Here is a 24,181-nt window from a genome sequence, read left to right on the forward strand (position 1 = left end):
GCAGCAAAATCCCGCATCCCACTGCAGTTGCTGCCCAAATCAAGGGTTGAACAGCACTAAGCAAGCTGCTGAGGCATTTCTGCAGCAGGCAGTGTTATGCCCGTACTCTACTGCACCCATGAAGCAGGAATGAAAAGTCAGAAATCAGCTGTTTGAATCACAGATCCCCCTCTCAGGTTTCACTTTAGGGACAAGGAAGCTCCAAAAGCAGGGCATCCCTTCAGCATTTTATAAAGCTGATCTCAGCTGCCAAAGGATTCCTCCACAGCAACACCAAAAAAGCTTTTGCCTCAAATAAAAAATTCACTGCAAACGAGCAATCATTAGTCAGCCACATTTTTCATATAATTACTGGCAGTGAAAAAGCAAGCATGCAAGTTGCTGTAAAATAAGGTCTAACTACTTCCACCCAAACAGAACAGAAGCCGTTCGCGTAAGTTTTAGTGGGGGAGAGGGAAATTCTCAGCACTCCCCCTGCCCCCCCTTCTCTCTACAACTGATTACAATCTGCTTTCTTCTTTAAAGCACATTTATTGTGGGAGTTTGATTTGAAAGAGTTTCAATTAATTTAAACTTTGGCTGCAGGCATGCAAATCATTTAAAAACTGATCGTCAAGAGTTTCTACACGTTAACAGCCTTTCTGGTTGGTTCTATAATCAACGGGTTTAATTCTCAAACTACCAACTGAAATATTCAACATATGCCAGGAATTACCTAGGATGAAATCATGTAGCACAAAGTTAGCTAGCCTGACAGTAATTCCTGTGGCTAGCAGTTCGTATGTTGAAGTGGAGAGGTTTGGGGCTGGGGAGGAGTTTCTTTAGGGCTGATCATCAGCCACCTGTAGCTTTTTCAAACCAGAGAACTGCTGAAAAGACTGTCCTGGTTCAAAGCAAAGCCCAATTCAAAAGGTCTTTTCCTAATGGGCCAGGATTCATCATGTCTTGCCTCATGTTCACAATGCACCTTACTACTCCACATGCCTCTCTTAAGTGATCTCACTACCTGCATCTACTAATTATTATCCAAGATGAATGGCAGAAACAGTATCTGGCCTTAAGTAAAAGTCTGTAAATTAGATGGTGCTATTACAGACCCATCCTATCTGAAACTGATGTGTAAATGCAAGATGCATTTCTCTAGCATTTTGGAAGTGTTAAGTGCCAGCTTGCTCCATTGTGGTATCTTTCTTCATCAGGCAAAGAGCCTCCAATCACCAAAAAGACATAGTTCTCGTTGCATTTCATTACCCATCTTGAACAAGGTAAATGGGCTCCATAAGTGGTAGAGACAAGCCAAAAGAAAATAAACAAAATAAAAGCCAGTTTTATTCATAGCAAATGGTAAAATTTTTTTCAGTGAAAAGGCTTACAGTGTTACCTTGCAAATATAAGTGCTAAGTTGTCTCAGCTCACTGGTCTGGCAAGAGCTTGTTAGGCAGCACAAAAAATACCAGCTAAATGATCCTAACTGAGCAAACTCCTGCAGCACCTCAGACATTCAGTAAGAACATCGTTCACCACTGAAATTTAGTTAAATATGCACAATTTTATTTATTGAAGAGATTAGGACAAAAACATTAAACCAAATACATGACAAAGCACCAGAGGCAGTAAAACCCCACCATGCACATCACCAATCTTTCCTCCTATAAGGTACTTATAAAATAAAAAAAAAAGTCCTTCTTGACACAGCACCATCTTCAGAGTGTAAAAACATTACTCCTTTATATTCTTAGTTACCAAAATAGAACCAAGGCAGGTCAGCTGCAGCTAGCTTTGTCTCTTGATAAAGAACTGTGAAACATCCTCTTGAGAGTGGGACCATAACTTTCCTGCAAGGCAGGCAAATAGCATCCATACGTCAAATGCCAAGTAGCTGTACGCACATGCCACATACTATAATTAAGCACAAATTCAAGTAACATTTACATACTACAGAGTCCACATGTACCTACCCAAAAAACATGACCACTTCACAAAACGTATACAGGCAGTAATATCAGAACAACTGAGGTACTGGAAACACAAATATTTATGCCAAGAGATTTCAATATCATACAGCAATATAAAAGCAGTAATAAAAACATTTGCCAGTCTAAATCAAATAAAGCTATCTAGAAAAAGAAGCTAAATAAAAAGTTATTTAGGGACAGAAATACCTGAACAGAAAAGAAGTGTGTTAACTACAGCATGTAACATGTCATCCCAAGTCAACCCGTAATTGAAGTACTGGCTTAATACATCACTACTGTGACATTTTCTTCAATAAATAGAATAAGTCTTGACAATACAAAAGGTGCATATTACTGTGTATGTTTCAAGAGGAATATCTGTAATATAAATGTTCAGCTTATTAATACCCTCTTATTTCTTATTCTGGACATAAACAAAAATCAAACCCAAACAATTCTTTTCCCAAGTTGAAAGGAACTCAAAGAAAAAAAATCCAACACAATACTCTTCTTCAATAATAAAGAGCCCTCTATTTACACATGGGCCAGTCAGTTAAAGAAGAGATGGGTTCTCGGATAAAGACACAATTAAGAGCTTTCTGCCCTCTCTAGTCATAAACGTGCAGCATGGCAGATATGGAAGCCAGTATCTCATATCTTTAAAAAGAAAAAAAAGGAAAAAAAGATACATTTTTCTTCTCTCTCCCCCCCCCCCATTATAGCAGTAATGCATCTGGAAGTTTGAGTTATAATAGCTTCCTGCAACAAACCATTTGACACAAAACAGAACAGCTTCTTAAATGACAGTTACTTCCCCTTAAGGGAACAAAGCATTAAAATGTCATTTCCTGACAAGAATATTAAGTAGTTTATTTAGAAGAAATGAGTTGAAAATAGCTATCAAGAGACATGAACTGAAATTTTGTTTGTTTTTAGCACCCACTTTTCATGTCCATCTTCGTGCACCTAATTTTTTTCTTAAATTAATCCCATTAATCATTAGACATCTGATTCAAAAAAAATGTTAGCCAATTATACTTTCCCTGAATAATGGCTGAAGTTAAATATCTAACAGTGCGATGCCAAGATGTGAGCTGAGGCAAAAAAGTTTCTATTTGTTGTGAGTTACCACTATTTTTAATGGAACAGAAACAGGAGTGATACAGCTGCACCAGAATTGGCATGTGCAGTCTCCTTGGCTCCAAAAAGGTGAGAAGCTACAATTGCTCCATGCTGCCTTTTCTCCTCCAAATCAATCTAACCTGATAGCAAGCTCCCCCCCACCCCCCCAGTCTGTCCCCATGCTACATTTGTTATATTAGCTCCTTGTAGAGGTTCCTTCTCGATTTGAGGACCTCTGAGTGTCTTTTGCTACCAAGCTAGGCTGATGCAGGATGTGATTTAACACGGTCAGGAAGGGCTCCTTCATGTGTCCATCTCCAGGTTGTGTACCTTCTGAACAACAGTCTTTTTGCTCAGTTAAAGAACGGGTCCAAATCTTCTTCCATGTTGACATCAGGCACCAGCTGATCTGATACTTCCTTAGCACCATATCCTGAATTTGATACATTAAAATCTGTAGAAAACCATGGATGGTCCAGTATTTCCTGTGAAGTCAGCCTTTCCGATGGCTCCCGACGCAGTATGCTACGTATGAGGCATTTTGCCTTGGGGGATAGAGTTTCTGGAATGTTAAACTGCCCACGACGGATCTTGCTGAAGAGAGAACTAGGCTCTATGTCATGGAAAGGATAGCGTCCAACTAGCATGGTATAAAGCATGACACCTAGACTCCATACGTCCGCTGCTTTGCCAGAGTAGCTGCCACTTGTGTTCAAGATCTCTGGACTCACATAGGCTGGGCAGCCATGCTTATCAGAAAGAGAGTCATCATTTCCTCTTAAAATATAAGCATCTTCTAGGCTTTCCAATTTCACTCTAGTCCTGCAGGTAAAAGAAAACAAAAATCACTGAGGTAAGCAAACATCAAAACACAAATTCCTGCCTGTTACAATCAGACATACAGGGAACATTGCCACACATTTACAGAGCTATGAGATTTCAAATACAGTTATGTCCAGTAAACTCATTAATAAAGTCTTAAAAAGATAAAAGCAACTGTCATATTCATGTGCTTGGTAAATTTTACATAGACATAGTTTCAAAAAGGAGACACAAACCTCAAGATGTCTTCTGTGTTGGCTCCACTTTAATGTACCTTAATGTAGGACTTATGCCCAAATACAAGCCTAGCCCTGACGAGGTTATTTTTACACCTACACAGTAGTGAGCAGTTGCTTGTAATTCCACAAGGTTCAACAGGAATAAAATGGTCACTCTGACCCTAAATCATCCCTCTGACCAACCAACATTTTTCTTTATTCCAGCATTAAGGAAGAGGAATTTTATCGGATTTCAGTCTTCCTAAATAGTCCTTTGGGCAAGGAGAGATGGGGTGAGCTGCATGCTGCCAGGATTAACAGCAAGTTTATCTACCCAGCTGAACCAGAGAAGCTCCTCCCATTGGAACGACAGAGAAGCTAGGAAAGGGCTTGCAGAGAGATGACAGGGATGCCTTACCTAGACTGCAAACTCCTGCCTGCAAAGCACTGTGAACTTGTCATTGTGCTGCAGTAATTATCTCTGCAAGAGAATTTTCTTCCCTTATGGATATCACACAGGAGCAGAAAATATGATGCAGAGTTGCCTGCCATAGCAGTAGAGGAACATAACCTTTCTTTCCTTTTAATCCTCACTGCTGGCATCTGTAACTGTATTTAAAAATCTGTCCCTGTTAAAGGCATCCAAAAGAATTATCAATTAGCCTTTAAAGCATTTGCCAGCAATCGTTGGTTTTGAGAGCACAATCTCTACAACACAACAGGACTTGTCCAGGGCATCTGGATGGAAGAGGGACCTAGCAATGGTGCAGGCTTTCTTTTCAACAACTCTGGACCATAATTCAGCTTTGGGTATAATCATCCTCATCCCTCAATCTCACCGGGCTGTATGGTCACTCTTAGGCCCTTGTCATGGCCATGTTCCCTTACGACAGACTGGCAGGGACTGAACTTCATCCCAGAAATCAGTACTCATGTCTCTTGACTAAAGCACATCATTTAACAGTCATTAATAGAGAAAAGGAGAGCCCTGTTTCTTAAATGTTTACTGAAGACAACATTGACTTGAGCTGCAAAGACAGCTGGGCCACCTTTGGCTTAGACTTGGTTCCAGGGCAGCTCATCCCCATCTTCTCTGAACCCACAGACGAGCATTCTACTCCACGGAGCACTCGAGAGGCAACTGTGCCATAAACTCTCATAATGACACTTGGACCTTTTCAACAGCTAGAGACATTTACCAGAAGAGGTGAAAGCCCCTTTGGCAACGTGCGTCAAATCAGGAAGTCATAAATACAGAATTCAGAATACCTGGCTCCCAAGCAGAGTGTGTCAAGGCAGCTCCTTCTCTCCTTAAATAGGCCAGTGTTTTCTCCTCCAGTTCAGATGCTGATAGGGTTTGCACAACACACCTGCTTCCTGATTAATTACCCATTGCCAGCCTAACAGCACTTCTCCTGGCTATGGACAACCACCTCATTAGCACTCAAACAATACTTTACAGCAGCAATACCTCACACAGGAAGCTGGCTGCAAGGAGAAAATTAACTACAATTAGCAATACCACAGCAATCTCCCTCTGTACACAGCCCAGAGGGTCCAAAACAGGAAGGAGAATAACTAGAGAACAAGTAATTCACGATGCTCAGCTTTGAGAAGTTCCTGCACCTGCACAACATGGGAAAAGCAGCAAGAAGAACTGCTCAGAAGAAAAAACACACCAAAGAGGGCAGAAACCAGAGAGGAGGAAATGAAAAGGAAGGCAAGGACATAAGTTGTGGTTCCATTTGCATTGCCCACCTCAGTTTTTCCATAGAAAAGTATGTGTAGCAATAAAACGGTGAGGCCAGCTACTCAAACATGCATTAAGTCACTGAACTGCCAGATAGGAAAGCATTCACTCAATCCCACTAACAGAAGCCGAACGAACACACACACACACACACACGGAGTGGGGCAGAGCATGCTGTTTATAAGCAGCTTACAGGAGAAAATTCACCCCACACACATGCTCCCCTGCCATCCCAGTGTCAACATTGCAGGGAAAAACTGAAACTTTCCCATCCTATTTCACATTTCAGAGAGCTGCCAAACAAACTGGAGAAACAGTTCAATGAGAAGCTTTTATATTACAGAAAATTACTGGAATTCCCTAATCTTTCATTTTCTACAATGGATGCAGAACAAAACCTCAAAGAGCAGACTGCAAGGTGCGTCAAAGAAAGGAAAAAAAAAAAAAAACACCTTTTTCTCCAACAGAAACCATTTTTCGATAATAAACCAGAAGCAGCACACAAAAGCCTTATCCCTGCCTTGCTTTTCTTTCAAGGTGCTGCAGCTTACAGCCCTCCACACATGCTACAGTGGGTTTTGTTTAAGCAAGCAAATGTAACAACAGCTGGCCCTTATCTGCCTGCTCCTACATAAGCTGTGGCCAAATGAAGCAAACACTCAAACCAGGTTTTTCATCCTGCTTAGTTGACAGGCTTTGAGGAAACAAAAGGTCCCAAATTAAACAAAACCACAACCAGCCTTTGGTCCTCCTCCTCACTAGTGCCCAAACTCTCAACAAGTAACACCCTCCTGTATAAGGTACAAGTTCTGAAACGGCTCCTCTACAACAAGGTGATGCTCCAGTGAAGGCATGGCATTGGACATGCCGCTCTACACACATACACCTTTCCCTTGCAAACTGCAGGAGCTGCATGCATCTCTTGAACACGCACTGCCAGGTATATGGCCTCAGCATGACCTTCTCCCCCTCCCAATTACCACCAAAAGCAACTCGGGTGTTACCCCATCTGTATGCCAGCAGCAGAGCTGGGGAGACCCACTCCAGCCTGTTTTCACCAGTGATGGACGACTTCACATACCTAAGCCTTGCATACAGAACACAGTCTGTGACCGTGCTACACAGGTGTAAACAGCAAGTCTCACTCTCCTTTTTACAGTCGTATCACATTTTCTCAAACAGGAGCAGCCTGGCCCAGAAGCTGCTATTTCCCAGCTCACAGAACCCCATCTCTGCAAGAGTTTACAGCTCTCACTAGTCTTCCCTTCCTCCGCATTTCAAGCATTGCTAAAAAAGCTCTGTTTTCTGCAAGCCAGAGAGCTTTTTAGCTCTTGGTGGGTGGGGGGGAGGGAGGAAGGGTGAGAGGATGGGTGGAGGGGAACAGGGAAGAGGGAAATCTAAATTACACAGAAATGCAGAGACATGCTGGATGAGAAGCAACCTCTCTCTCCCCCGCACACTCTCTCTCTCAGAGGAAGCACTGAAATCAAATACCCAGGAAAAAGAATAAACGCCAACAACAACAAACAGACCCTCAAAATTGCAAGTAGTTTCTGAGAACACAGAACCTCCACAGCAAAGGGTGGAGAGTGCATCCAACTGCAGAGTAACCGGACAAGCCTAAATTCAACACTTGGCAGGCAAGGAGAAAGATTCAAAACAGAACACCGAGATGTGAAATCACAATCAGCTTCAAAGTGCCTCCCATCCCAGAGCAGAAAAAGGACAAACAAAAATCTTTCACTTTTTTAAAAAAGTCACATTTCTAAAAAACTCTCATTCTCTAAATAATTAACTCACATCAGTCAACTGAAAGACCCACACAAGAGGAAAAAAAAAGAAGCTTCCCAAAAGCATCAGCATTTGAGTTTGACCATTTAAATGGTTGCAACAAAATTAATCCCTAAAGTTCAAATGCAAGCTACTGCCAAAGCCGGATGAGAATTACTTTGTACACATACTGTAGGGCAACAAAGACTTTTGTCATGGCTTACGTAATTACAGTACATAATTTCAAGTTTTAATGCAGACCCTGAATAAGCACTTGGAAAAAGAGCATTATGCATCTATCAGATCATTGATAAAACACTGCATTAGTCTAATGCATTTAAAAAAATACAACCCTGAATCATGGCTATTTAAAAGGGGAAGCTATTCTGCCTATGAATGCTTTCCCATTACTGGTGAATGAAACCACAGAAGTGCAATCAGAGGGCAGCAGCAGCACTCGGACGGGAAATGCGTCTTTGTCCCCATAGAAACCGTCAGGGAAACCCATGAAAAACAATACCACTCTGAATTTCTTATCAATATGCCATTCATTACTTGACTGCATTCAGACTTTGCTCTTCAGTAATGTAACAAAACCTAATCAATTAAACCTCTTCCAGAAGATTCTTCAATGCAACCTCCTGAGTAAGCACCCATCTCTGGCAGACAGCTTTGCTGCACATCCTACACTTTTTTCAGAGTGATTCGGCTATTCCTCCCAGCAGAGCTTGGGGACTAATGGCAAACTGCTATCCTGCCTTTTGACACTGAAGCGAGGGCTGTAAGAACCCAGTGTTCACACTTACTCTCCAAAAGCAAACATAATTTCCATACCAAAATCAGTGGAATTATTCAGAGCTCTAAGCTCCTAAGGTTGGAGAGGGGAAAAAAATAAAATAAAATAATCCAGACCATTTAAAGCAGAAATACTGACTGAGAGTCTGGGTGTTTCAGAGGAAAATATCCCACTGCAGTGAATAAATAGTGAGTAGTAAAGAAGCCCATGCCTGAATCAATGGAAACAGTTGCTTCTATTCTGTCCCCAAAGCCATCTGTAAGGGAAATAACACCTGAACCACAGCTGAGCCACTGCTACCATTTTGGAAACACTAACAGCACACCAGATGCACAGTTTTAGGACAACAGCATACCCCAGACAACAACAGCCAGATCAGCTGCCTTGGGAAGAGCTGGAAGAAGCCATACTGCTATGGACATTCCAGGCACTTATTATTCAGGCTGGACTAAAAATGATGATCATGAGATGATCCAGGTTCCAGCCTCGAAAGCAGCTCACCACTGGAAACAGTTATCTTTTTTAATTGATTTTTTTTAACTAAAGGAATCTCTCCTAAATAATGCAGAAGTAGGCTGCTGTTGCAGACACAGTGAGATGGGGAAGGCGGCTAACGAAACTCTGTGCAGATGATTTGCAGCTTGGTGCAAAGGCTCGTTCTGAACTCAGAACTACCCGCTCTCCTCTGGGGGCATCAAGGCACACAGGATCAGAGGGGAAATGTTATGCCATCAATTTAAATCCTGCTCCTTTCACCATAAGATCCTTTCCAGTGCATAACAGCACACAGCCTGGGAATTCACCATGCAACATCCTACACAACTTCAGGGGAAATAAAAACTAAACACTGCACAAAGGCAGACAAACTGTCTCTGGCATAATGAAACAGGTTCAAGGATGTATTTCTAAAGACTACCGGGACTTACAGGCAGCACAGGTTCACAGGATGAACCTTGTTCCTAAGGGAAGATTCCCTCAATGGTACTTCCTCAGAATGAGGAAGCCTCTAAAAATTACATATCCCCCACCCTTCCTCCAAAGAGATGCTACCAGGACACTAAGCCCAGCCCCACACCCCCTTCCTGATCTGCAGGCTTAGGGCTTTTAACTTGTTTTAAACTAGACTTTTTTTCTATAAAATTCCACTTAAATGCTTTAAGATCACCCCCTCACACACCTCCAGAAAAGGCTGGGGCCCCAAAGACCTCAGCTTTGCAACACTCAAATAGGATTGCTGGGAATAGCCTGTTCTGTATGCCATATACCAAGTTTCTTTTGTGCCTTTACTGCCTAAGGAGTCAACATGTTCCTCAAAAAGTAGGTAGACAGAGGTTATGTGTATGTTTGGGTGCAGGTTCTCAAATCCAGTGCAGACCCTTCCACAGAGGGTCTCGGTTCCAACACTGTAAGGAGCCCATTATTTGATAAGCACCTGGCTCAGGGCAGCTATACCGCCTCACTTTTATCTTTTCAAGATCGCACTGAAGGTCAGTTATAAAAGGCTCTGCTGTGAACTGCACGCTGTGTTCACCATCTTTTCTAGTCTTTTCATGCAATGCATAGTGAAGCTCCATAGGAAAAGGAGATCAAAACTTTATTTTGTTAACATACTGCAAGTTGTGAAAAAAGCCTTACACTTTCTGAGCCTGCAGTAAATGCTCAGCACCTCCAAGATAAAGCAGTGGCATTATTTCACAACCCCAATGGAAACCTCTCACTTAGATGTCTGTAAACCTGTCTCCAAGCAATATATATTTACCAAAAAGCAGGTGCTTAAGACTAAATACATCCCAGGTTGGCTCCTGTTTACAATCTCCACCTTTCCTCTCCCTCCCAAGCCTGAAGCAATCTCACAGTGTGGTAATAAGGACAATTAGAAGAAAAGGCAGCAGCAGAATTTCATCATGACAGTCCAGAGCAGATGCCACTAGCTGGGCTCCCTGCCTCCCCTCCTGGCCCCCCGCACAGATGGTCACAGACAGCCTCAGTGTCTGCTCGAAAGTCAACATGGAGTGCTTTGGACCAAAGTCTGTGGATGGAGCCTTCAAAACAACCAGCCGTTGAACTCTTGTCTCAAGTGACATCTACTTCCAGGGACTGCAAAGCACCTATCATCAGAGAGCTCAATACTGTGATAGACATCTCATGATTGGGCACTCAACCATGCCAAACACATCTGGCACTGCAGTCAACACATAACACAGCATTCCACCAGAGGTCCCTCTCGGAAAGCCATACTCCCCTCCAGCTTCAAGCATGGCACTGGGCTGCATCTCTATGACCATCTATACCCTCGGGAGAAGACTGAAGCATTTCACAGGCCTGGTGTGATGTTTGAGGTCTGCAAAGAGCCTCCCACATCCCACTGGGAAGGGTACAGCACACTTAAGAAATCCAAAGTGCACCGCTTCCAGGAACACCAGGACAAAACAGAGGCTTAGCAACCAAACCACATGAAGGCAAAAGGGAGCATGAACCCTTCTGTGGAAAAGTTATGCAACTGCTTCATCCTCTACCCTAAGTCTGACAACAGAGATTTGCTGCCTGTGAAGAAATTTGCCTTCCTCCCCATATTCTAGGAATAAGAATTTCTAGGTTGAAATCTGACCTAGACTCTCCACTATTGAAGAATTTACGCTCTTTGGTCCTGTGGCCCCATTCAGGGTAATGTGAAGAGGTTAAATGACAAAACAGATAAAGACTGGTTTTATTTCTAAATCTGCTGATATTCAAAGAGCACTTCTATTATGTTTGATTTTCTTCCACTTTAGGACTCTTTCTAGGACTTGGAAAGAATTAACTTACCTGTTCACTGTGGAATTGTAAGCAAAACAGCACATTCTAACACCACAGGGAAAAGTATCTGATGGTATTACAGTTTGATAAATGCTGGGGAGGAAAATTACTACCAACTACAAGAAAATGAAGGGTTTACTTCAGAAAAGGTTGGTAGATGCATCCTACATTTATTTGTGGGATCAGGTATGTATCATTAGAACTGCAAACAACATAACTAGGTCATCTTAAAGCATCATCCACTCAAAAGTGAGAAACTTTAGAGAAAAAAAATAATAAAAAGAGAAGTAAATAAATATGTTGTGCTAAAACAGGCTTTCTAAATTACTGTATTGTACTACCTGCATTCCCCTGGTGCAGAGCAAAAAGTGTCAAACTCCATTTATTGGATCCCACCTGCCTCATATTTACTCAAAGAATACAGGAAAATTACAATATCCAAATACCAAAATTATTTTAATTTTCCCTTCAACAAGTATGACAAATGTGTAAGGTCTTTAAGCTTCAAATATTATGACAGCTAATATTTTAATATAATTAAAGGCTTAAAAATGCACTAAAGAAATTAATAATTCCCTGACAGCAGAAATGTTCTTGGATTAAGAAAACCACTGAAACAATCAACACAGAAATGCTTGATTTAATTCTGAGATATTTGAGGTGGCTCTTTCTCAAAGCATCTGCTATGTATCAGACCAATGAACTGTTTTATTGGCTATAAACTATGTATAGTGCTATTTTTAGAACAATCCAAAAAATCTTGTCCATTTTGCAACATGGTTGTGGGACAAAAGCTAGGAGAAGGGCACAGTCAGTCTGCCCAAGGGCCTACTATAAAGACAGCCTGTAGAAGGAAAACTGTAAATATCATGACAATGAAACACAGCAGAAGAATTATAGGCAAGAGCCCCACAACATTAGCACTGACCTGGCTTAATATCCAGGACAAGAAAGAGCTACCAGCAGGGATGGAAGCAGAAAACACAGAAAAAAACGTGTTTTATTTAGCTCATCTACACTCTTTCAGATTCAAGTTTTATTTTGAAGTTAAAGAACCCAATTTTTAAAGTATTCAAGAATCTTATAGGTACTTTAGAAAGTCTGGTGAAACCCAGCATGGCATTTTCTGTATTTTCAGTTCTCTGAAAGTCACTGCCCTCATTTAATGGATGTGCTGCTGCTTGTGAACCCAGTCTTACAAAACATTTCCAGCCATGCTGTAATGTCTTAGAAGTTCTGCTTCATCAAGATCAGCTGCAGATTTAAGGAGCTTAACTATGGAACTGTAGTACTAGAAGACTGGCCATTTCACCTATAGTTGACAAATAGAACCACAGACACACCTCCTCCCCCCACAAAAAAAAAAACACCGAAAAAAAAAAAGACCTTAGGTGCTTGGCAACAGCACACATCATTTTAATGGAATGCAAATTATCCTACCTTCAAAATTTCTGCAGTTCAGGACTAAAAGAAGCTATAGATAAAGTACCTTGAAACACAGACAAATTGGTTTTGCTTGTTTCCGCACTATGGAATTTTTTATTTCATTTTAAGTGCTGATGTATTTACACATGCAGTAGTAAGAGGCAGCACATCATCACAGTCTACCTTTGATTCAGCACATCAAGAGAACATAACCAGTAAGATTAGGAACCCTACTAAATGCTCAGCACTACGAAGCTCCAACATTACTTTCTTCCACCTTCCTACCTCCCAGTTCATTACAGACATCTCAAGGCACTGCAATTTGCAACATCCAAATAACATGCATTCTTAGCAGTGACCTGAGTAGGAGCACAGAGCACTCATGATGCTGCTAGATCAGAAGCCTGAATCTTTGCAAATTCCAGCTGTAATTTAGATAATAGGAATGGGGTGGAAAGAACTTCAATGCTGTATGCACCCATCTGTGCAAAACTTCAGGAGCTCCGATTTCATTTAAAGCTACCAGGATATCACTGGGATCAATTGAAAGAGTATGTATGAAGAAATGCTTTAACTGATTTATTTTTAAACAAATGGAACTGCTTCCTTATATCCTTCACTTTCTCTCTGGCTTCTCCAGTCTGACAGCTCTCAGCTAAGAGCAAATGAGTATCTTACTCAGAAGAAAAAAAAAAAAAAATAAAAGAAGTGAGTTTTACATTCATGTGTTGCCTGCATGCTGGATTTCCCATCTTTCTTTCTACCAAAAAAAGCTGTGAGTATTCAAAAAGAGAAAGTTTCAAATCAGTGGGTACTTAAAGCGAACTGCAGGGAAAAAAAAAAAAAAACAAACAAAAAAGAAAACTTCAGAAACAGGGAAAGAACAACTAAGAAAGAGCTTGGCTGAACAGGCAACACACAGCAGTGAAGTTCATATATATTTCTCAAAACATCATTTTCACCTCTCTCTTTCCTCCTTGGTTCATTACTGGTGTCAATGAGAAGAGATCATGCATATCGTCATATTCCCAGGCACTGCCACTGATGGCAGCTTCTGAAAGGCAGGCTGCTCAGCACATGAGCATCCTCGCCAAAACCAGCAGCCTCAGAGAACATGAGCTTGGAAGGGTGCAAGCAACGCACACACCTTTGTGAACCCAGAAGGATCAGGCAGATTCTTCAGCATAAATATAGCATCAGATTGAAAGTGATGACTGATTACAGCCTGATGATCAGAGCATGTGAAAAAAACACAGTCTCTCGTTCTATTTCTATCTCACACTATTTCATCTCTGTTTATTTAGCAGAAGAAGGATTACAATACCACAGTACTTACAAATCAACATTACATCCAGAAGAAAACCACATTATGATTATCTTAAAAATAACCAGCAAGTCCTATCTGACCTTTAAAGTGAATTATTGTATAAGACACTGTTCAAAAGTGAGTAACTGTGATTTTGCAGAGGACAGTTATGTTAAAAACATTCATAAAAGCAAACACTGCTATTACAGTATGCACCACTCTTCTTGGGTGGCTAAAGGATTTGGCCCTGTGCCTCCTGCTGCATTCAGTTCCTCGCGAGCAGCAGGGTAGGAGTTCAAAAGTATTCAGCACAGGCCCATGTCTGCTCTCACTGCACTGCCCTGGGTTCTCACTGCTTCCACTTGTCCACTTGGAGCAGCTTTTCCAAATCCTATCCTTCATGGAAAACCACACAAGTTTATATATATCCCCAGGAGAGGAAAAAAAAAAAAAAAAAATCCATTTTAACATTAGGACTATCAGCTACAACAGAAAACAATGCCCACCTCAACTATTTTGTGCAAGTTTCCTTCTTATCTGCATCAGAGGTGCTACAATGGTGTTTAATTAATAAACTTTAAGTTGTGAAAGTGCAGTTTATATCTATCTGCTTTGCATTTCTCTCTGAATGGACATTAAACTAATTTCACTTTAGGGTTTTTTATTTGAAGAGAAAGAAAGTGTAATCATATATATTGGCCCATTGCAGAAAACCAAGGAATAGCTATTTGGTTCATAGAGAATTGCCTGAACTAAGAAGTGAAAATGTCTTTTATTTTCAATTTGTAAAGAGATTCAAAGGAGTTTATTTTTAAAAACTCAGCTTGTAATAAAATGAAGTAGAGATAAACAGTATAGATGATTGTCATTTTTATTTTAAGGCCAGGAACTTCTCCTTCCTGACTGAATTGTGTGTTAACATTTTCTAACTCTCAGATCACAGACTTACTGACCCTACAGAAAACTTCTGTACCTTTGCTGTTGCTTATAACTTCCCCAAAACAGTCCCAAATGGAATCGATAACGCACTGGGTTTTTTTTTAACGAAGATCTCAGAACATCCATTTCATTTCAGCAACAGTTTGAACAAGCTTTCAGAAAGTTTATAGGATTTAACTAAAAGGGGAAAACATCTCCCAATCCTCTACCAAGGCAGGAAGAAGCACAAAGGCAGGCTCTGCCCCTATTTAGTTCATTTTTCTTTCATAATGGTCATCTTCCATTTAGTTCCACTGTCAAAGCCTGACAGTGGCAGTGACTCTGGCAGTGTTTATTACTCTGGTGCCTTATGTGGAAGTCGCAAGCAAATACATGACATAAAATAAACAGGTAACAACAAGGAAAAAGATTGGAAGTTTCCACAGGTACAAGATTATAGCTATAGCTCAGTATCAGAAAGAGCACTTCAACAATATGCCTAGAGCTTCCAGCATCATTTATTTCCATGCTACTTCCCCAAATCATTACCACCCAATTACTGAGAGGAGGGTGTGCAGGGAGGAGATAAAAGGGTAGTTTCCCAAGTACCACAACAGCTTTGATAATACAGGCACCCACACAGAAAGGCAGTTTTAGTTTTACTATGCTCATATAATAGATCAGCCTATTGCCTCAGAAGCAGCCTCCAGACTCTTCCAGCGCAGAAAACAAGAACCTGTCCACAAAGCAGTCACTGGTGGTCCTTCCCTCCAACCTGTGTCGACATTATCCACTTGGCTGTTCTTCCTCTTTGTGCCTCCTTACTGGAATGAGCCATTCAAGTCTACAACCTTTTTTAACATACTGGATCTTTTGCACCTTTCCCCTTTAAATACCAGCAGCATTTACAATAACAGAGCTCTTACACCAGATATCTATGCAGAGCCTTCCTCAAGCAGACATCTGCTCCTTAGGAATGAGGGTGCTCCTCAGACACAGGTGCAACAGCACTCTATACTTGCTTTATTCCAAAGCCTAAGTCAGAAGATAAAATGGCACATCCATCCCATGATTGTTTAGTTTCCTCTGCAACCCAAAGTGTAACACCCTGTTGTTGCCATATCATCATTCCTGGCACACAAAGTGCACAGCATCCTGCAAGCCTGAATATCTGACCTCAGGCACCCCCACCTGTACCGTAAGGGAGACTCTTACCTTTCTTCATCCTTGAAAATAAACTTTCGCAGCTTGAGATCTCGCAGTACCAGTCCACCATCATGGCAGTGTGCAACAGCAGAAGCTATTTGATAGAAGAGTTTGGCTGCCTCCTCTTCTTTAAGCTTCTTGCAGGTACGAACAAACGAATGCATGTCCCCATAGCTCCTTTCAAAGAACACATATGCTTTTGTCTCCCCAAGAATTATTTCAGTAATTTGGTTGATATTTTTATGCGCAGGCAGACAAAAACATGGTGCTAATAACTCCTGGTAGCAGCCAATATCAAACACCTGCAGAAACAATGACAGCAAAGCCAGGGTTAGTGACATGAAGGACAGCGAAGTTATGGTACGTCTAATTCTATTAACAGAACCATCTCCAAGTACAATTTATGCTGCTGCTGAAGCTGCACTTATGTAAACAGGATGTCACAAACTCACAGCACTGAGGACAAGACAAAACAGACTATACAACCCTACACAGAATAGATGAGTAACCTTGACAGGCTAGTCTTCAAAACTTGTAGCAGGAATAGTTTCACTAGCTAATAACTGATCCAATTTAGAATGTAATCTAAATTAAGTTGTGAAGACCAGCAACATAGAAGGGCAGTACTCAGAAGTAAACATGTTTAACTTCTATTTACCACCCAAATAAACTCATAGAGAACACAGCCAGTAGCTTTGTACTGAGAGAAGCCGTCGTATTAAATCCACACCAATACACATGACTCTGTCTTGATTTTATTAACCCATTAAAGCCTTAAGGATTTTCAAGTTTAAAATATCATCTATTGCTATTCATACTTACTTCCTGCCTTTCTTTCATCTCTGACAAACAGCAGAGTCACTTTCACTTTCAAAGTCTCAGTTTTACAATGGCTGTTTATAAGATCAGAAGAACAACCAGGAAATAGCCCTGCCTGTTGGAGTGCAGACAAATATCCTTCAAAAGGCAAAGACAAAACCACTCTGAACTCCCTGCATTTTAATCAAGTGCACCATTAAAAGCAGAGTGTCCCTTTACTAGTAAGCATGTTATCACTGATCTTATGAATGAGCAGTAAGAATTTAAAAAGCTGCTGGGAAACCCAAATATAAAAAGTTACTATAATCTAGTGGTGATGAATGAATCAGTATTTGAGTCAATTGAGAAATGCCCACATTACAAGAAAGACTTCATTGAGAATAACAGAACTCAGTGTGCTGAAAGAGAATATAAGCAAAGTATTGACTGGAGTGATTTTTATTTTTAATTGTACCTGATGCAGAGGTATTACAAAGAAAGGGATTAGCATTTCCACTAGCACAGAAATTCCATTAATATGTAACTTACTCGCAGGTGTTTTATTACTTTTGTAAAAAGAATTTAAGGTAGTTAAGTGTTATTCTAACTGAATATAAAAAATATAAATATAAAAAATGAAGAACTGGTATAGGTTTCTAACCAACTGGTTTAAGCTGCAACTGTTTTCCTTCTAGTATTTGTATTCCAATAGCAGGTATTTGTATCCTTTCCAAGAAGCAAATCTCCCAGTTTTCTTTAAAGCTTTTAAAAAGAATTCAAAACTGAGCGAGATACACTTCAATCAAGATTTACCTGAGGCTTCAAAACCTGTCATTTAATGCTTCAGACGACAATCCTAATAAACTCCTTCTGCAGAAAAGGACTCAAACCCCAAGAAACTAGGGAGGGACACCCCCTTCTCACACATCTCTTTCTCCCCACCCCAAACCCGTGCTGCTATACTCCAGCACAGACAAAACCAACCTTAAATGCAGGCTGCTGAACAGATCCAACACATTTTACAGGAGGTAGATTAGCACTGAGGCATTCTGGTGACACGGTGCGCCAGGGAAGCAGAACGAGGGTGGTGAGGGGGTGTTGCTAAGACCCCTGGTGTGTAATTCATTCCAGAGAATTCATTGACATTTGGATCTCAAAACTCGTAACTACTACACTGTAAATGAATGGCTCCTCCACAAACTGGGTGTTATAAAATTTACACAGGGATGTTCATGTAGCTTGAACCCTCACATAAAAATAAAATAAAAAAAATATAGCCTTTCCAAAATTCTGATAAAAATTAGTTACATTTTGCGATTCTCAGACTATGTTAAATAAGTAAGTCTCGATATATACCAGTACTACGCTTGAAAGTGGGGAGATGGGAAGGGCTATCATACTGCTACAGTCTAGAATACCTTTTATAAAGGGCTTCTTTGTATCCTACTTTTAAGATCCCTGACCTCAATTCAGCAGATGTTCAATAAGCTACAGTTTGATTTAGTTGTTGCTGGGAACTGGAAGTGAGAAGTTACCATTGTTTGGATGCCACAGAGCCTTGAAGCAAATAACGGCATCTGTACAGTCAGTGGGTGCAGCCAAATGAATCTTGAGAATCATCAGCATGTGTTTGTTATCCAAACCAATGTTTCTGCAAGCAATCTCTAAGAGCATCTTCAATAAGATACCAGATAGCAGGTTTCTTAGCCGGAAGGCTACTTGACAAATAGTAGTCTTGATACTGCAGGCATTTTAAAGCATGCATTATACTGAGTTCAGGACTGACAACTGCATATTCAAACTAGAAATTCAGGCTAAGATCATATTTTTGGAGCACAGCTAGAAGTAGTGCCTTACACATATGGAAAAATTGATACTATTCAGCTGTCAGGATCAGCTCAAAAATGTACAGCTTAAAGGGAAGGAAAAAAAATTAAGTCCACTCTTTGTGAGCTGCAGTTAATACTTGTTCATACTGTCATCAAACAGTGCCTTAATCCTGCAAGCCAAACAGGAAACAAAGAAGAGCATAGCCCCTGCTTTACTATTTGCTATGCAAGTTCACCTATAATTTCATGCAGAGCAGCAGCTTTGTGGGATCTATTTATTCATGAAAAGATGCCAATGTCCTAGAGTGCAGCACTGTACTACTGCACCAAGCAGAGCTTTCATTCTAGAAATTCTCATGTTCTGTTTCAGTTTAGTAACAAAGCATTCAGTTCAGCATGCAATACTGGTCCTTTTGCAAAGTCACAGCCCCTTTTTTCCCCCCTAAATAATCACACAAAGTCCTAGGTTGCCTTAACATCAGGTTTTATAGCTCAATCACTAAACATATTTAAATTGAACTCTGAACTCCAATCTTTACAAACAGCAAACAGAAGCAATTATTTTCACTTCCCTGTTACAGGCTAGCCTATAACTTCTGATGACTCAAGTATGAGAAAGTATGAAACAGAAATACCATCATTAATCCATGGAATATAAATAAACTGTAATATGTGTATTTTTCTGGTTTGCAGTTAGTTTGACACTAGAAATTTGCCAAAGGCAGCCAAATGGCATAATTCCATATTTTGGGAACAATACGAATAATGCAGCGTGCGTTGCAAGGTTGCAATTTGTTACATAGTTATAAAGAACTACTACTGGGTAGTGCCTCAGTTTGCTAGGCATAAGTCTGGCTCACTACAGACAATGAGAGTCACAATTTAGGAACAAAGGAAAATATTCCCTCAGCCCAGAAAGACAAGCACATCCCTCCACAGATGGTCACACCTGTGGTTTTCTCCGCCCCCCCCGCTCACCTTTGACTAGTAGGAGCAAATTGGGAGGAGGCAAGAAAAGGCAGGCAGGCCACAAAGAGTGGGATAGCTTATTTTGTCTGCTCTTCTAAAAACCGTAGGTGTGAAGATTTTATTCTTGCTCAGTTGTGCAACGGGGGAGGATGCTGTTTGCAAACAACCTCAACGGTGAGGGAGCTTGGGCTGATTAATTCGATGTGGCTTTGGGGTTTTGTTTTTTTTTATCACTTTCAAGACAAGGCTGACGGCAGTATTTCCCCCTGATTCTCTATCCTCTTGGATCGCAAAACTCACACGAACAAGTGACAGGAAAAATCGAGGAAGCCAGCAGGTCCCAACACCTTAAAATCTGCTGGGGATTCCCTACTCCATTTTGAAAAGTAGGAGTGGGGAAGATGAGGCTTTTTCTTTACCTGAACTCACGTTAAGACCTACTTAAAAAGCACGGCTCTTTCCAGAACATTATCACCCGGGTAAGAGGCAGAACTGGCTCCGGGCCACCGCTATAACGTGGCCATTGTCTAGAGCAAGGGAAAAGTTACAGGATGCGCCTTTAATTCTGTCTCCCTTCCTTTTGTTTCTCAACTGTTTAATAATTGAGCTACACGACCGTGCTCAGCCCTCCTGCAAGACACGGGAAAACAACACGCGACAGCAGGCTGACCCGGGGGGGGGACAAGGAGGAAAGGAGGAGAGGTATTACCTTGCAAACCAGCTCCTCGCCACTGTGCAGATGTACGGCTCGGAAAACGTGGTCTCCCTCGAGAGGCTCCAACAATAAGTATTTCCCGATGCAAGAAACGCAATGCGACAAGTTCGGGGTCTCCGGCGGGCTCGGCGAGCCTAGATTCGGGCTAAAACTCTGGCTTGGCTCGATGGACCGTATGGACGAGAGCTCCTCGAAATCCTGGGTTTTATTCCGCGGTCTCCCATATCGTGCTATCGTGATAGGGGTTGACCTTTGTATGTTCATGAGTATGGAGAAGACCAGCCGAGACGCTGCACCGGAGCCCTGGAGTGGAGCGCGGTCCCTCGCCCGTCCGGCTGCGGCTGCCTTTGTGTGGCGGGGGGGGGGGGGGGGGCGGGAGCGGGGGCGCGGCGGCGGCGGGCGACCAGCCTCAGCGCCGCGTCCTGGGCACAGGGAGAGAGCGCTCAGCCCGCGGCCCTTTGTTCCCGCCGGCGGCCGGGCGCGGAGAGGCGCGGAACAGCGCGGCGGGGCAGCGGCGCCCGGTGCTGCGGCAGGAAAGGCAGAGGCGGCAGCGCGGGGCAAGGAGCGGAGCGGCCGGGCCTCAGCCGCCGCGGCTCCCGCGGGGCGCGCAGCGCGGGCGAAAACAAAAGGTTAGGTAACGCGCTGCGCGCAGCGGTGATCGTCCTTTCTCTCTCCTACGGCGAGGCTGCGCCGCGCTGCCACGGCCGGGCTGTAGATGGCGCGGAAGCCTCGCCGCTGGCGCCCGCGGCGCTCCAAAAATGCCCCGCGAAATAGCGAGGGAGCATTTAACTTGGAGCGGGCAGCGGCCGGGCCGACAAAAGCGCGCTCGGCGCGGCGGGGGGCTCGGCAGAGCCGTGCCGGGGATGGGACAGCGGGGCTTACGCGCACCGCTGCGCGGCGGCGAGAAGAAACGTGCTGTCGTGGTCGCCTCGACAGAACAAAAAGTGCAACCACGGGCGAAGAAGGCACACGCTCACGTTTCCCCAGCACAGCGGGATTTCTGTCTGGGGGCTCGTTGCCTTCGCGGCGTTTAAACGTAGTTCATGCACAAAGAAAAGGAAAACCAGCACGACGAGAAAGGGGCTGGGAGTGCAAAAGCGAAAGAACAAGGGTGCAAAATAAACTGTAATAAATTGTTTTAAAAAAAAATACAGCGAGCAGGTTTTGTTTGAGCCTTTTTTTTTTTTTTCTCCTTGGGGTAGGACGGGGGAGGAAAGGGATGGCCGCGCCGCTCCCCTTCAGTAAGGCATCGCTTCCCCCCACTGTATCAATAGCTACTTACGTGGCGGGGACGCTGGCTGCCTCCGTGCCCCGCGGCCGGCCGCCACACGCCCGCACGGTGCCCAGCGCGCAGGCTGACTGCCCCGCCGCCCGGCCCGGCCCCACCGCCCACCGAGCTGCGCCCCGCCCCGGCCCGGCCCCCGCCACCTCCCCCCTGCAGCCGGCCGCGCTCGGGGTAAACAAGGTGAGGTGTTCTTCCGCGGCGCTGCCTGCCTGTGCCGGGCCTCAGGGGACAGCCCGACGGGCCCGGGCCCTTACACATGAGCTCACCGGTGTGACTCCCGCCGCGGCTACCCCCGCCAACTGAGCTCCGGCAGGTCCAGCCTTTCGGGGGACTGTCCTTGCGATGTGAGATGTTAACTAATTAATTGTAATATCATAACAAATTAATAAATGGCAGCCAGGATGATAATGGAGTAAAGGCCCCTAAAAGCAGCTCGCGGGCGCGAGCCAGGAGTGCTGTTTTTCTCAATGAAGAAATCGTGGGGTTTTTTTCCAGGCATCGCAGCTCTCCGCATACTTACGGGAGCTAAAGCGGTCGCTTACCCGGTGCAGTCGGGTGGGAGGAATTCTCCCGACTCCAGCCTTGTCTTAATCCATCCCAAAATTAAAACGGGGGAGGCGGGGGTGGGGGGAAGAGAACGTAAACCCTTTCGCTCTACACAGAGAAAGCCATGAATGAGGTCGGGTTGACCCCGCCCAGCACCACCGCGGTCTGCTGGGGTTTTTCACCCGCCTCCCTTTCATTGTTTAAATAACAGGAGTTTGGGTATATATTAAAGTTTGATGAGCGGCTCCCTGAAGTAATGAGCTTGGCATTTATTGCCTAGTTTTTGTCTGCGGGTTGCTTGTGAATCCCTCTCGGATAGCCGGGTTCTGTCCCGGACCTGCAGCTCTGGTAGGATGATGGCAAAGGGCTTGACGGGTCTTGGCTCCGTTTTTCCCACATCAGCACAAGGGAGGGTCAGAAATGGGAGAAGGGTTGATTTGGGGTGAGGACCTGCAGGTCTGGATGTTGCTTGCTTTGAAGAGGTAGGGAGAAAGAAGCATGCTAATAATGAAACAATCCTGACAGAAAAGACTGTTCCAGAGGTGCCTGTTTTGGAGTAGGGGGAAATACCTCTACCCCAGGAACAGGCCTCCAAAAAGGCCATAAAGATTCTTCCAGCAGGGGCTTGTCTTGACAGGGGAGTCTTCAGAAACAGCTGTGGTGAGGGGCAGTTCTCCCTCCACAGCATTTCACCTGCCTCGTTTCTTGTCCTCCACACTAGGAGCTATACATGCTACCTGTTAGACAGTTATAAATGCTACTGAGAAAGGATCATTGTAATCTTAAATTTGGCATGGAGAAGATGAGCCTCCGGCACAGAAGGGGCGTGACCTAGTGAATGTCCCTTGGGTACTGGGGATGGAGGCAGAATCAGAGATCTGCAATGACCTGTAGGATGACCTGCAGACAGAGTCATTGCTATTTGTTATAAGATGAAAAGGTGTTTTCCTCCCATTCCTTACTTGTTCCCATCACCTTTGAATACTCTGTATCTTTTCAATACCATTTTTAGAAATGGGATGAGCAGTGCCGGATACTGAATCATTGCAAATAAGGACAAGCCATAAAGTTATGCAATACATTCTCCAGTCTCACATCCTGTGATCCAAATCAAACATTCTTTTCTTAGTAGATGGCTTTTTGCACAATTTCTCCTTTCCTCTCCCCCTGCATACTCCTTCTGACTATGACAAAGCATGAGAGACCTAGAATCTTGCATCAACCTTTGTTCTCTGGAAGAATGTTTTCTGTTTAACTTGCTTAGTTACCCAGCATCAGCTGGAGCCACAGTCCCTAGCAACTCTGGAAAGTCTGCCCAGAGCCTCCAAGCCCAACCAGAGAAAGGAGTGAAAGGAGAAAGGGATGAAAAAATCTAGTTCATTCTAAGACTGTGATTGGAAACTCCTGATTTTTAATAGCATCTGAAGAAGTGATTCAGGGTGAAATAGAACACACTTGCCATAAATATTCAAGTTTGTAAGGAAGATGTTATACATTTCAGTTTCTGGATTTAATTCTACTCTAAGAGGCATGGAAGGATACATGTAGTGGGAATGCCACAGTTATCTATTCATTGGATGAATTTTGCTCATTCAGTATTTTAATAATTTAAATTATTTTTTAATAATAATTATTATTATTTTATTATTTTTTATTTTTTTTAATAATTTTACTTTCCTTTTCTATGGCATCTTTCCCCAAACTTAACACTTTATAAACTGCTTTACTCTCAGATATGTCAATGAAAATATTGCCATTTCAGTCCAATGTTAAATTTGCTCTGAATGAGCAAATATTTATAAGCCTCATAGAGACATTAGGTATACATAATCCTGCGCCTGTTTTTATAGATCTAAGTCTGTTAGTCAGCTGAAATTGTAGAGAAGGTCAGCATATAACATGTGAGATGTGAAAAGGAATAAGGTCCTGAAAGTCAGATCAAAGCTGAACACCAA

The 24,181-nt window shown here is 42.8% G+C and overlaps 1 protein-coding gene across 1 annotated transcript; it reads right to left on the reverse strand.

Moving 5' to 3' along the window:
• Positions 1-1,529: 1,529 nt before the first annotated feature.
• Positions 1,530-21,783, reverse strand: TRIB2 (tribbles pseudokinase 2). The gene is made up of 4 exons (XM_062615885.1): positions 21,678-21,783; positions 20,390-20,817; positions 16,094-16,386; positions 1,530-3,899 (listed from the first exon to the last, which is right to left on the reverse strand). Exons 2-4 carry the CDS (start codon positions 20,657-20,659, stop codon positions 3,431-3,433), a joined length of 1,032 nt encoding a protein of 343 aa, XP_062471869.1. The 5' UTR covers positions 20,660-20,817; positions 21,678-21,783; the 3' UTR covers positions 1,530-3,430.
• Positions 21,784-24,181: the final 2,398 nt, after the last annotated feature.

This window comes from Pezoporus occidentalis, unplaced genomic scaffold (assembly GCF_034315485.1).
Source record: "Pezoporus occidentalis ecotype Australia unplaced genomic scaffold, CSIRO_AGI_Poc_V1 ctg185, whole genome shotgun sequence".
Classification (NCBI taxonomy): domain Eukaryota; kingdom Metazoa; phylum Chordata; class Aves; order Psittaciformes; family Psittacidae; genus Pezoporus; species Pezoporus occidentalis.